This window comes from Eupeodes corollae, chromosome 3 (genome assembly GCF_945859685.1).
Source record: "Eupeodes corollae chromosome 3, idEupCoro1.1, whole genome shotgun sequence".
In the NCBI taxonomy this organism is placed as follows: Eukaryota; Metazoa; Arthropoda; class Insecta; order Diptera; family Syrphidae; genus Eupeodes; species Eupeodes corollae.
The window spans coordinates 17,068,685-17,083,535 of record NC_079149.1 but is presented as its reverse complement, the minus strand read 5'-3'; the positions used below and the strand labels follow the sequence as shown (position 1 = coordinate 17,083,535).

Genomic DNA, 14,851 nt, shown 5'->3' with positions numbered 1-14,851 from the left:
ATGACATTTATGAACTGGTTTTTGATATTGTATCTCTGCCGCATTCTTGCAGAAGTTTTTCTGTTCATAAATGTATTGCATGAATTTTGTCTACATGGCTCGTGCAACTAGTTGCATTTTTGAACTCAACCTTGACTTGATAGTTTGGGAAATTTTTCTTAACTCACTTTCCATTCAAAATTTCAAATAAAACTGGGCAGGTGCAGCCAATATAAGGGGCCTAATTTGCAGTCAACTGCTTTCTTTGAACGCAAATTTTGAACAACATTTCAAACTCAGAACTTTACTTTACTAACTTCTACCTATTTCTTTTCCAATTTGACAAGGAACAATTTTCCACAAAACATTAAAAAAAATTGTCAGAAAATAAAAAAATCATGGAGAAATAAAGTTCAACTTTTAGTTGAATGAAAATGATGGTTAAATGTCATTTTGACATAAGCTGACTTGACTTGATAGTTAGGGAGATGTTTCTTGACTAACATTCCAGTCAACTTTCCATTAAAGTTGCCATAATTGGAAGTAATTTTTTTGACAGCTGGCCAATCAGATACTAAACTTGCATTACTTTCAATTCCCTTATGTAGCCTGAACTTGAACTGTCCTACTTACCGAGTACAATAAGCTAAATAGGCAGAGGCACCCAATAATTTAAGGCGTTAAAGTCAGTGCCAGCAGTAGGTTCTGTAATAACTCATGTACCAAATGTGAAAATATCTGGGACATTACCAGGTGGAAGACGATATGCTTTCCTCACTGTTAGAACCCCAAATATTTAAGAAGAATAATAAGGCGCCAGTTATAGCTATCATTGGTTTTCATCATTTAAAACAAACGTCAGAATTTTCTTGACAGGTAACAGCTGTCATTAAAAGATTCTGTCATTGAAAAAAAAAAATCCTGATTGAAAATCACCGAAAAACTTTTACTGACAGAAATCTGTCATTGGAATTGTGAAATTGGAACACAAATCAGTGGAACGATTCGTTTCACTTTTAAACATAAAAGTATGAATTTCCGTCCGGAAAATAAAAAAATACAAAATACCGTCAAATATCGATTCAAAAATTTGTCCGGATCGATTTCAAAGAAAGCTATAGCTGGCGCCTAAAATGAAGAATAATAAAAGCCATACAATTCTAGAAGGAAGCCTAATAAATCTTTAGGTCTAGTGCACCCCAATTTGATCCATTCATTACAAGTACTAATTTATAAAGATGAACATTTCTAGACTATTACATCACTTCAAAAAACAATTCTCTCTGATGATCATTAATGGATTTTAAGATTCAAAAAACTGTTTTTAAACACGCTAACTTTTGCGAGAGTTTAAAAAAATGTCTTTGAATGGAAACATAAGCCTGTTCAAGAAGACAATTATAATTTAGATCTTATACGAGCATAGTTCTGAGTAATGAACCTAAGATCTCATCTCGGATTCTAAAAGCAAAGTGATACCAACCGAAAGCTCAAAAATTAAAAAGAAATTACCTGGTCGGATAGGGTTTTCATATTTTAAAAAGTTAAAAGTCGGAATTATCTAAAAATCGTCCATTTTACAAACTGAGTAGTCCAAGAGACTTCTTAGTTTCATCTCTTTGACAACTAAAAACTAAAACTTTCAACTAATTCAAAAAGTTAGTTAAGATTCCTCAACACATTTGTTTATCAAGCCGTGGTCATTATCGATTTTAAGTTGACAACAAATAAACATTAAACGGAAATAAAATGAAATAAAAAACAGATTTAAATTTTGTTGTTTGTTAAAATGAGACCAAGTGAGTATAATTATTGGAATCTCTTTTAAAATTCATCATATAATTAATCATTTTTTTGTTTGTTTAAAATAAAACACCAATAAGCTTATAAAATTATATACAAAATAAAAGTTAAATGTGTGTATTTTTAACAGAATATAAAATAATTGTTTTTGTTTTTTTAATTAAATAATAGTAACATTATATATTTTTTTAAACCTATCTATACAAAAAAATCAGTTTTTTAAATAAGAACAAAATATTATTATTTGATTTATTGTTTTTTTACATTTCATTGTTTTATCTTTTTTATATTTTAACTGTCATATCTCATAAACATAAACAATACGTCAATCACTTTATTTTTCGGCGCATATATTCATAAATACACTCGAACACAATTACTTTAAAAATTTTTGTTTTTTGTTAATTTTTAATGCTATTTGCATTAGTGTCCCTTTTTTGTTGTTATCAATTTGAATAATGAACCTATAAATAGCTTAGATTAAAAATAAAAACTAATAATTACAGTAAATTCAATAATACATTAGAGAAGGATAAATTATGTGTTTCCTTTTTAGTTTGTTTAAACTTTAAACTTAACAAAACGAGTAATAAAATTATGGTTTCTCTTTGTTGTTTTCTTTTTTGTTGTTTTTTAAATTTATTAATTATTATTATTTTTATTTGTTTTAGAAGAATATCGTATCTTTACATATGTTATTAGTGGCAGCAGAGTACCCAAAGTCATAATAATAATCATTAAGTAAATAATAACTAACTGCGAGAAACATAAGATAAACTAATAACAATAATAGAATTATTATGAAAATAAAAACTATTGTAATATATCAGTCATCACGGCTTTTGCACAAAATTTTTCTGGCCAAGCCTATGGCCTGATCTCAGAGAATCTCACAGCAGCGACAATACCTAGGTCGGTGGCCAGTGGTAACTGGTGGTGGTGTCACCGGAGCAAAGTATGCATGAACTTTAATATTTGGTAAATGATTCTATAATGAGGTTAAAATATTTTAATTTTATTTTTGTAACTTGGGTTTCCTTTATAATTTCTGTTTGTTTTTTCTTTTTTAATTTGGATCAATTTTTGAAAATAAAATAGACTTACTTTTAATTTTCGTATTGCCGCTCGTGTAATCATTTGGCAGTCGAATAGCTCAATTCTCTGAAGATTGTGACACGATACTAAATGCTCTAAGGTTCGATCGGTTATTAGTGGACAATTATCCAATTCTAGGACGGATAGACTTTCAGCTGCACAACTACCGGCGGCTAGCTGACGTATTCCATCGTCGGTTATAAGCTCACAATGTGATAAAGTCTTTAAGAAAATTTAAAGTTTTAATGATATAATAATGAATTATGTTAAATTTTTTTTTAAAATTGTATTTACCAATTTCTCTAAGCTCGGACAACCAGTGGCTAAATGGGCCAATGTCAAATCAGTTATCTGGTTGCATTCTTCCAAGTCCATTCGTTCTAAATATTTACAATTTTTACCAAGTGCTTGGAATCCAATGTCGGAAAAATTCCTGCATCCGGATACCTCTAAGGTATTCAAAAGTGGGTTATTTTGCGATAAAGCTATTAGTGAAACGTCCGTTAATTCGCTACACTTTGATACGCATAGCTTTTGTAGTTTACGGCAATTTGATGCGATAAGTCGTATTGAAGAGTCGGTGATATTCTATAACAAAAAAAAAAAAACAAATTATATTGGTTATATAAATAAATGTTTAAAAAAAAATCTTACCTCACAACTATGAAAATTAAGCACCATTAAGTCGGGACAGTATTTAGCTAAACATTGCAGTGCGTTGTCATTTACTTGTTTACAACCTTTACTGCTGAACTTTCTTAATTTAACACAACCGCGAGATAGGGCTTCGACTCCGTTTTCCGATATGAGATGACACCATGATACATTAATCTCTAGAAGGTTCTAAAAAATAATAAAATAGAGATTATTTGTTGTTTTTTTTCAGTTTGCTTTAAAGTTATTCATGTTTATTTTTCAGTTTTTAAAGAATTGAAACTTTAAAGGGGATATTTTGTCTTATTGTAAATGATTTCAAAATGTTTTCTCTATGTTAAGTGTTGATAAATTTTGAATTTTATGATTTAATTGTTCAAAAAAATTATTAGAATTATTTCTTTTTGCTTAATTAAAATGCGATTTTAAACATATTTTTTATATTTTTTTAATTAATTAGAAATACAATACCTGCTCTTAAAAGGTTAGGTCCAAATAATTTATTTTATTACCTACGCAAACGAATTAAGGATAACGAACTTTGCATATGCACGTGGAATGTTAGGTCCCTTAACAAACCACGTGAGGCCGAAAATTAGCAGAGGCCCTAGACTGCTATAAAGAAGACATCACCACCATCCAGGAAATACGATGGGATAGGCCGGGCAAAGAGAGGATGAAAAACTACGATATTTACTATGGTGACTGCTACCATGAAAACCGCTTATTTGGCTTTGTCATTGGAGCGAGACTTAGGCAAGAAATCTTGAGCTATAGGTGCATCAGCGAGCGCTTCATGGCCATCCGAATCTAGACTAAGTTCGGCAACATTAGCCTAATATGCGCGCACGCCCCCACAGAAGAGAAGGATGACAACACCAAAGATATGTTATTCGAGCTCTTAGACAAAACATATGAGCAGTATCCTAGCTAAGATATTAAAACTATCCTGGCCGATTTTAATGCAAAGCTAGGAAGGGGAGACATCTTTGGTGGAATGATCGGGAACGGATTCAGGCTAGTAGATTTTGCTGCGGGAAACGTCATGGTAGCCAGTACGCGTTTTCCACACCTCAACATCCACAAAGGAACTTGTACTTCTCCAGATCAATCTACCGTCGACCAAATCCATCATATTACGATCGACGCCAGACACGCTTCCAGCATCATGAATGTCTGAACTTTCCGAGGAGCTAACATCGACTTGGACCACTACCTCGTTGTAGCCAAGGTAGCACTTCGGGTTTCCAGACCCAAGACAAAACAGGGAGGTGCTGGGAGAATGTACAACGTCGAACGGCTACAATCGCAAGAGATCGCCAAATCCTTTTCCGACCGAGTCACAAGTAACCTCTCTCGAAGTTCTCTGCCGCCAACACAATACTGGCTTTCCAGCAGCCACCAACAAGGAACCCCTGGTTTGATGAGGAATGTCGGCAGGCAAATACAGCCAAACAACAGGCTTGCAAAGCGGCGCTGCATAAAAGGACGAGAGCTGCCCTTGAGCTCTATGAGCAGAAGAGGCGAGAAACACCGACTTCTCAGAAGGAAAAAGAGAGGGCATGAGAAGCGAGCGGTCGAAGATCATAGTGCAACCGCAGTCAATGCTGAGGATATGGAAGGACCACTTCTGCAGACTGTATAACGGCGACGAAGAACTGAATTCCGCTGTCAGGTAGGATGATCCATTCAACATAGACGACGTAAATCAACAATCCCATCCTCCCGACTTAGACGAAGTAAAGATTGCCATATCTAGGTTGAAGTCTAATAAAGCCGCTGGAGCGGATGGCTTGAATGCCGAGCTCTTTAAAGAAGCTGGAGATAAGTTGGTTAGGAGCATGCACCAACTTATCTGTAAGATATTTTCTGAAGCAATCATGCCCGGTGAATGGAACCTCAGTGTTGTTGCCCGATCCTGAAAAAAGGAGAACCTCTAAACTGCACCAACTATAGAGGAATCAGTCTTCTTAACATCGCCTATAAAATCTTCTCTGCCATAATATGTCTAAAGCCCATCGTCAACAACCTGATAGGTCCTTATTAGTGTGGTTTTAGACCAGGAAAGTCCACAGTTGATCAAATATTCACATTACGGGAGATCCTGGAAAAAACCCAAGAACACCAAATCGACACCCACCATCTTTTCATAGATTTCAAGGCCGCATATGACAACATCTACAGAGACGAGCTGTATAGAGCCATGTCTAGTTTTGGCATCCCTGCCAAAACTAGACATGTTAACAGAACCTTTCGATTTCAAAAAAGGATTTAGATCTTTTTAACATCGTGCACGAAAGAATGGTGCAGAGCTTCCACGTCAACACTAAAGGCACTATCTTTTAAAAGTCTGTCCAATTACAAGCATGTGCTGATTGACATAATCGGAAGAACTCAGCGTGATTTCAATGCGGCTTTTGTGAGTATTTAGGCAGGGTTTAACGGTTAATGAGGGCAAAACAAAGTGCATGCTGTCGTCAAGAAAGGACATACAACACCGACGTATTCGTCAAAACGTCGCCATCGACAGACTTAACTTTGAGCTAATCAAGGACTTCGTCTACCTATGCTCCGCTGTAAACGCAGAAAACAACACCAGCGCTGTTTCTTTGGGCTAAGAAAGCAATTGAGTGGTAAAGTACTCCCTTTTCTAAAGGGACCAAAGTGTCGCTATATAAGACCCTTATCATCCAAGTCCTGCTGTAGGGTGCAGAAACATGGACTATGACAAAAGCGGATGAAAGCACCTTGGGTCGGTTCAAGAGAAAAGTTTTTCGTGTTATCTACGGTCCCGTATGCATCGAAGTTGAATGGAGGAGAAGATGAAACGACGAGCTCTACGGGCTGTACAGCGAAGTAGACTTAGCCAGAAGGGTAAAAGTCCGAAAAGTCGTCGAATCCACACCCATAGGACAGAGCAGTATAGGAAGACCGCGGATCAGGTGGCGTGCACAAGTGGAAAATGAAACTATAGACATCTAGCTAAGGACCGAGCTAGATGGAGAAGTTTGTTGGGTGACGCAGTAGTTCACACAGGACTGTAGTGCCTCCTTAAGTAAGTAATTTATTTTATTGGGATCATCTTTAAGTCCCTAAAAACTTCCCCATTTTTCATTTTAGAGTAGTTTTTAATCTTACATCTTATGAATAAAAATCAACAATTCTAATTAAGGTTATAGCCTTTGGAATTTGTTTTGGAAATTTGTTTCTTCTAATTTAATGGAGACAAATTTTGTAAGAGGTATGGAAAGCTTCTACTAGAAAACCTCTCCTCCAAAAAAATGTTGTTTGAAAGTTGATTAAAATGTTTGATTACCAATGAAACCCTAGAACCAAAACTATAAAAATATAAAGAGGTTACAGGGTGTTTTTTACGAAACTTGATTTGTATTTTAGGTGTTGTTCTAGAACTAAAATGGTTCAGCGTTTTTGAAGGTTAACATGGATTAGGAGAAGGTTAACTAATGAGGATTTTTTCAAACATTTTATGAAATAATAAAGTGAACATTGAAATTGAATTCAACGAAATGGATAATCATTAATAGTTTTATTTCAAAAAACTTCATTTACATAGCTCCATAAAAAGCTTTATAAACGTTTTTCGAATAATTTTAAAACGTGACGTGAGGTGGAATTTGATCTAATGCCATCAAAACAACAAAACTTTGTCGATATTGTTTTCTACTATAAGGAAGTAAGTTCATATTGAAAAGTAATAATAATAGACTTGAAAGTTCAAGGGTTCTCGCTATTACTATAGATATTTAAGAAATCCCTTGTCGAAAAATTAGCATCACGGGAATTGAGTAACAATAAATACAAAGCCAGTACTTCGAATGTTGGTTTCATTACAAAACGTTTAAAGTGAATTTCCCTCATAGATTTTCAGGAAATAGTCATAAATCCAAAAAGGAAAAAGAATTCTAGGGAACAAGCTGATGAAATGGAATCATCGAAGGTCGAATGAGTGAAAATACTTTCGTCTATCAAAATCAATTGTTGTTGTTTTTGTATTCAATTCAACCAGGAAATAGGAGTCATTAACAAAATGCTTCTGAGACAAGAGATTCATACATGTGTACTTTTTGAGTTTAAAAGAAATTTGTATATGGATGATTTTATTTTTGTTTCAGGAAAGAATGCGAAATAACAAATTGTAAATATTTGTGTTGTTTTGATATGAATATTGTTTGGATTTCATAAGTTATTTGTTTACAAAAACCAATTTTTATTATCGAAAATTCTATGCAAATTGGATATTTGAACAGATAAAAATAAAAGTGTGTATAATAAATAAACAATTGTTTCGTCTACAACTTCTATTCCAAAATCTTATGATAAAAATGTCTCAACATTTTTCCCTTGTGAGTTCTGTGAAGTCCTCAATTAACATTTATACTTTCCTAAACTAGTTAATTACACATACACCAATTGCCAAAATAATAAGAATAATAGGAAAAATTTTCAACCCGTGATTGATTTCCGTGAGTACAGCAAAACACTTATAAACGTCTTGAAGTATCGGTTGCACTGCATAATAGAGACATCCATAAGTGAGTTCACGAAAGTTGACCGAAGTTCTGCAAGAATATTACTTAAGGTATGTAATACAAATGTATGTTAGATATCTGAGGTAACGAGAAGGTATTGGTTTTCAAAAATATGCTTTACAAACTAGGAAGCCTTGAAGACGTAAAGGCAATAAGGAATGCTCTTTAAAGTTTTGAAACAAAAATTAATTTCATGTAGGGGAGAGTGGGGCACATTTGAACACGTGGCACATTTGAACACTGCTTATAAAATTTTAGTTTATTACTGTTTTTCAAAAGTGATTCAATATTTTAAACTGGCAACAATGTATCCTTAAACGTCATTGACGTTCCGTGCTTTTTTCAGTCGGCTTTCAGATTTATAGGTGGAAGGTGGTTTTTTAGTGCTTGTGCGTTATATTTGGTTTTTTAGTTGTAAGGGTGTGTACAAATTTTAGTGCGCGATATAAAACCGGGAACTAAATTTTTTTAACAGTAAATAAATTTGGAACCAAATCACGGTGAGTTATTAAATTAATATGTTTTAGTAAAGAAGTTTTACAAAATTTTATGGCTTTGCAACAGTTGGGGCAGGTTTGAACAAGTGTGTTGGGGCACGATTGAACATGTTCAAAACTGCCCCGATCAGTTTCTTCCACATATTTTTAGATCTTTCACTGTATTTTAGTCAATAAATGGGTTCAATGTTTCAATTTCTTGTCTTAAAGGGAATAATGGTACGCACTTATAAGAGAAAAAAACCCACAGTAGTCAATGAAGATGATGTTAAAAGTGCCATAACAGCAGTTTTGGATAAAACAATGTCGTTAAGAGGGGCTGCTGCTGCCTTCGGAATATTGCCAACTACATTGTATTACCGTATTAAAAAGTTAACAAGTAATAGGGAGCCACAGAACTTAAAATTTTCAAGCAAATATTCAACACAGCAAGTTTTTACTAATGGTGAAGAAAAGATGCTTGAAAAATATTTAATACGAAGCTCGAAGATGAATTACGGACTGACCAAAATTCAAGCTCGAGTATTAGCTTTTGAATACGCCACATTGTTGCAAAAATGTCCCGAAGCATGGAGGGAAAATCAAATGGCTGGAATTGAATGGATTTATGGCTTTATGAAGCGTCACTCAGCGCTTTCAATACGAAAACCAGAGAATACAAGTTTGTCAAGGGCTACTAGTTTTAACCAGAAGAATCTTGAAGAATTTCATTCAAATTATGAGAGAGCACTCGGTAAGTTTAACTTTACAGCTGATCGGATTTTCAATTTGGATGAAACCGGGGTCACTACAGTAGTTCAAGCTCCAAACGTCATTGCACAAAAAGGGCAAAAACAGGTTGGACAATCTGTTTCTGCTGAGAGGGGCCAATTAATTACTATGTGTGCTATTGTAAGTGCAATTGGTAATACTATACCTCCGGTGTTCATATTTCCGCGGGCTAGATTTCATGACACAATGCTTAATGGAGCACCAACTGGTAGCGTTGGTTACGCTAACAGCCCAACGAGTGGTTGGATGACTGGAGGACTTTTTGTTAAAGTTCTTGAGCACATTCAGAAATCCACAAGATGCACTAAATCAGACATGATATTACTTTTATTGGACAATCATGAAAGCCATTGCACAATTGATGCCATTAACTTTTCCCGTGATCATGGTATAGTCCTAGTTACTTTTCCTTCCCATTGCACTCATCGCCTTCAGCCTCTTGATGTTGCTGTTTTGGAACCCTTCAAGCAAAAATTATCGATAGCACAAAACGACTGGCTACTTAACAATCCCGGCAAAACAATAAGAATACACGATCTTCCAGCTATTGCAAACACTGCGTACATGGCTTCCTTTACTCAAAAGAATATAACCTCTGGCTTTGCTAAGCCAGGCATTTTTCCATTTTCATGGAGTGCATTCACTGAAGAAGACTTTCAATGTTCAGAGGTCACAAATCGAAAATTGCCTGAGTCTGCTGAAGTCACGAATGAAAATATTGAACCACTGTCGAATGAAGCCGATTTTCCAGCTCATAATATGATTACAACACCCACTGACATAATTTCACCTGAAATTGCAAGGCCTTATCCGAAAGCTGCCCCAAGGAAAACCACAACTGGAGGCCGAAAGAAAGGAAAGTCGCGGATACTTACCGAAACCCCTGAAAAAATGAAATTGAAGATGCCTATATAAAACGCCAAAAGAGTCTGAAAAAAACACCAATTCTGCCCTTAATTAAACGCCTTAAAACCTCCAAACCGCAAACCAACGCTAAGAACTTAATAGAATCTAGCTCGGGTTCAGATGAAAGCTTCTCAGTTAATGATGACACCTATCTTGATTTCGATTTTGCAAACGATTCTTCGTTTGAAGAACTACAAGTAACAGAAAAAGTAGAAAACGAGGAATCATTTGATTTGAGTTATGAGAATTTAAATCAAGGCGATTTCATTTTGGCAGAATGCTCCAATGAAAAGAACAATAAAAAACTAGCTTTTGTAGGCAAAATCAAAGAAAAAAATGGAAATATGTACAGCGTTGATTTTATGAAAAAGAAGCCTGAATCCTTCAAGTTCTTTTTTCCTGATCTCGAAGACAGCTCCATTATAAGCGGGATAGAAATTAAAGCCAAGCTGCCTGAACCAAATAATGCCCCAGGTACATCTAGAACATCCGCATTTTTATCGTTTGCATTTGATTTTTCAAAATACCGGTTGGGTTGAAGATAAATTATTCTACTCTAAATAATATACTATATTCTATGTTTTCTATGTTATGTTTAAATAAGTTTTTGTTGTTGTCTTTCAACTAATGAATGTGATAATTGAAGTATAAATTTTATTTTTTATGATTTTTTGTTACTTTTTTATTCCTTGAATGTGATGTCATTTTTTATTGTTTAAGTTTTTTTTATCCTTTTACTAATAAAACTAATAAAAACAGTAAAAATTTAAAGTGTTATTCAATCACTAAAACGAAATAATACTGCTGTTCAAAAGTGCCCCTTCCAATTTCAAAACTGCCCCATGGGGCACTTTTGAACGTAAGCATGTATATTGGTTAAAAATTAAAATTTAATAAAAATATGTTCATAAATGAACCAAATATTATTTGAAATCGCAGTTCAATAGCATTGTTCTATGTAAGTAAGCTTTACTCATCAATAAATCGAACATGTATGGTTCCAGCAGCTGCCAAAGCAAAAAATGTTCAAATGTGCCCCACTCTCCCCTAATGTTTGTTCGTCTTCGAATTTAAGAAACTTTCAAAGTGATAGCAGGCGTTTTTTATTGGTAAATTTATACGCAGCGCAGCAAAATCTTATACACTAAAAATCAACAAAAAAATAGTGCGGATAAATAAGGCAGTAAAAATAGTGCATATAAAGATAAAGTTTTGGTTGGAATGCTTGGAATAGAATGACACTTCATCCAGTCCCAGAAGTATTTTTTACTTAAAGGTTGGCAGGATTTTATTCTTGTGCTCTGTTTTCACTAGAATAAAAATAAATTGATTTGAAATATAAATCTACGATTAGACTGTCAACGTAAATATTCAATGCGTTGACTACTTGACATCATCCAAAAATCATCATCAATAATCACAGTGCTATCTCTAAATTTATTGACGTGTGATGTGTGTTAGTACTCGCCCAAAAACCAAAGCGAAACATTTGATGCGAAAACAAAACTTTCGCCATTGGTCGGGTTTAAAGGCTCTCTCAAACCAATGTGAAAGTGGCACATTCGCCGATGCGGAATTGTTTATTTGTCATTTTTGTTATCATTGTGAATGATTCGTTGCGTTGATTTGTCCCCTTTCACACAGGAAAACTAAGTTGCCAGGAACTGGGAGTTTGTAGGCAAGACGGGCTGACAGGGAAGGACAAAATCTCCCCTCACACCATTCTTTTGGCTTTTAGTGCCTGTCTACATTGGATTTTTAATGCTGGGTTTTATTATGTTCGTTGTGTCCATACGATGAAAAGAAAACCAATCTGCACATCCCTATCTCACACCCTTAAAATCTATCTATCTTTCACTCATACAATACAAAATCTTTCAAGTTGAATCCAAGAATATTGTTTGCATTTGGGCTGTAATCTTGTTATTTCAATTTTTCAATTCATGATCAACTCTATTCTGACTGGACCTGCATGTACACATTAACTTGAACTCTTATTCAACTTTACATAAAAACAACACAGATACCAACTTGGAGATTTAAAATAAGAGTGCATATAATAGTGGACATATGTTTTATTCACACTTTCCATTACTGCACTTACTTTCCATTACTGCACTAGCTATAATTTACCAATAAAATACGCCTAGCATAATTTTTAAAGTTAGTTTTATTGGGACATATTTATAGTCATATTTCATGCAGAGGGTAAAAAAAAATTGCCAAAATCTTTGAAACCCTTTAAACTAATTTGTTTGCTGTTAGTTGAGAAATTTTATGAAGTCGAACAGGTGGTTTTAAGACTTGGAAGTACGCAGATATTTGCAAACATATCATTAAATTTCGATCTATAATATTTAGGAGGTCCTAAATATATAGAATTTTTCTCGAATCGATACCCTCCATACAAATCGTCTTTATCTATTTCAAAGGGGTAAAGTAGAGCTTTCGTTTTTTGTTAGTTAGTAGCATTTCAACATCCAGCAAAATATCAAAATATTGATATATGCTTAACTCTTTGGAATTTTAATTTTTATTTTAAATGTTCAATCAAAATGTCTCTTATTACTTTATCAGCTTGTTTATTATTGACGTTTAATAGATTTAGAAACAGCTAAAACATAGGTCCCGTCGTCTTGTTTATTTTTAGACTCCAGATTATCGGTTAAAAATGGGTTTAAATTGTCTATGAATAACATAAACTGAAGTTTAATTTAGCAAAGACAAAATCAGAACTTATCAAGGAAATATGAATATGACCCATTGTGTTTAATTTGGAAAAACTTAAATATAATCCCCTTAGACGGCGTGTTCAGCAGGATAATGAAGTGTAGTCCAATATTAATAAAGCTGTGATTTCAAAGCAACAAAATTAAAAGTTTTTGAGTTATATTTTCAACAACTAGGCCTCAATCTTATTGGGAACTATTTAATTAGGCATAAGACTAAAGAGTTTAAGTAAAAGGCTTTGTAAAATAAGAATTTTTGAAGAATTGTTACTGACATGTCTGGTACTCAAATCCTTAAGTAAAACAACAGCCCCTAGTTGGCTCTATGAAGAATATAATTACTAAAATTAAATTAATATAAGAATTATTCGACTAAATGTTAAATATACCTAGTTTTTCAATACTGCTATACAGTGCAATGATTGACATTTATTGTCAACAATTATTTTGTTTGCCCTGCCAAAATTTTTGACTTTAAAATAAGATTGGGTACGTTTTTTGTATCTAAATTTTTAACGACCAATTTCTAGTCTCTAAGACTCGGTTTATTAAAAAAATGGAAGTCGTTGGAGTTCTAACTCATTTCTTCATCAAGTTCTCGAGTATTAAAACTCTGATATACAGTACTATACAAAACTTTTGCAACTATCAGCGCAAATAAAAAAATTGAACATTCTTGTATATTTAAGTTGTTCCAATGTAATTATTTGTATTGCTCTAGACTTTTTTATGTGTCACCTTATTGTTCATAATCTTAAAAATACTGATCCACAGGCAAATTATACAAATGACAATAATGATGTCAGCTGTGAAAAATATTTGCAACTAGTGGACAATGATTTATTTTGAGGTTGGAACTTTTATACGTGAAGGTTGATTTGTTAAGTTAATTCTTTTTAAATTGAAAAAAAAAGAGTTTGTTAAAAAAAAGGCGGGAAAAAATATTATAAAAAATAAAATCCAAAAATTTTATAGCTTTAAAAAAAAAGGCCATCACAAAAAAGAAATTTCAAAGAAATATTCCATTCAAAAACCAACAATTATAACGTAATATTAAAAGAGTTAAAACTAAATAAGGAATTTAGCAGTTTCATTTTCTAAACAATTTTTTTTTTAAAGAAAAATGTTGGAGGTTCTAGCTGCAAATGTTTTGCACAGTACTGTAGATTTGAGTCTGAGACAAAACTTCGATTTATTTAAAATAAATCAGGTGGTGAAACAGTCCGTTGAGAACTTAGTGACTTACAACTCTCATCCATTAATACCCGTGTTTTGTTGGAAAATCTATCCTAGAAGGATTTTTTGGTATTCCATATATAGTATAGTGAGAAATTGCCAACAAAACGATCCGCAGTAACCAGATTTTTGTATTTAAAAATTGGTACAACTGAAAGAAGATCTGTCAGAATAATAATAAAAAAACAAACAAATAGAAGAAAGTTTTGTGAAAATTAAAATTAACTTAGCAAAATAAACTAACTAACTAAAACTAATAAAATGGACAATTTTCAAGAAGGAATGTTAAGAAAACATCTGGAAATTAAGAGTGTATAAAAAAAGTTCATTTAACAATTGCTTCAAGCAAAACTTGTGGTGTTGAAGCGAGCTTGAAGTTCACCTCAATTCTTTATATACCTGAATCGAGTTGAAATGTGCTTGATTTGGCAAAATCAAAATCTGTGGAGAAGAACCTGTGTGGAGGAGTTGGTTTTACAAATAATGCATTATGGTCTGTTTATTTGCATGTTTGTGTACAAAAAATATAGTTTTGTTTTAATCAAATAAAAACAAAAAAATTGCATATGGAGTAGGTAACATATAAAATATAAACATTTAAAAATTAGTTACGTACATTTATTTTATCTAA

The 14,851-nt window shown here is 33.3% G+C and overlaps 1 protein-coding gene across 1 annotated transcript in view; it reads right to left on the bottom strand.

Moving 5' to 3' along the window:
- Nucleotides 1–304: 304 nt before the first annotated feature.
- Nucleotides 305–14,851, bottom strand: part of LOC129948956 (F-box/LRR-repeat protein 20) — a 91,238-nt gene continuing 76,691 nt past the window's right edge. The window contains exons 7-10 of the mRNA XM_056060116.1: nucleotides 3,532–3,720; nucleotides 3,172–3,465; nucleotides 2,887–3,099; nucleotides 305–2,770 (exon numbers count right to left, since the gene is read on the bottom strand). Coding sequence (XP_055916091.1) covers nucleotides 2,663–2,770; nucleotides 2,887–3,099; nucleotides 3,172–3,465; nucleotides 3,532–3,720 — 804 coding nt within the window. The 3' untranslated portion in view covers nucleotides 305–2,662. The remainder of the gene's footprint in view (nucleotides 2,771–2,886; nucleotides 3,100–3,171; nucleotides 3,466–3,531; nucleotides 3,721–14,851) is intronic.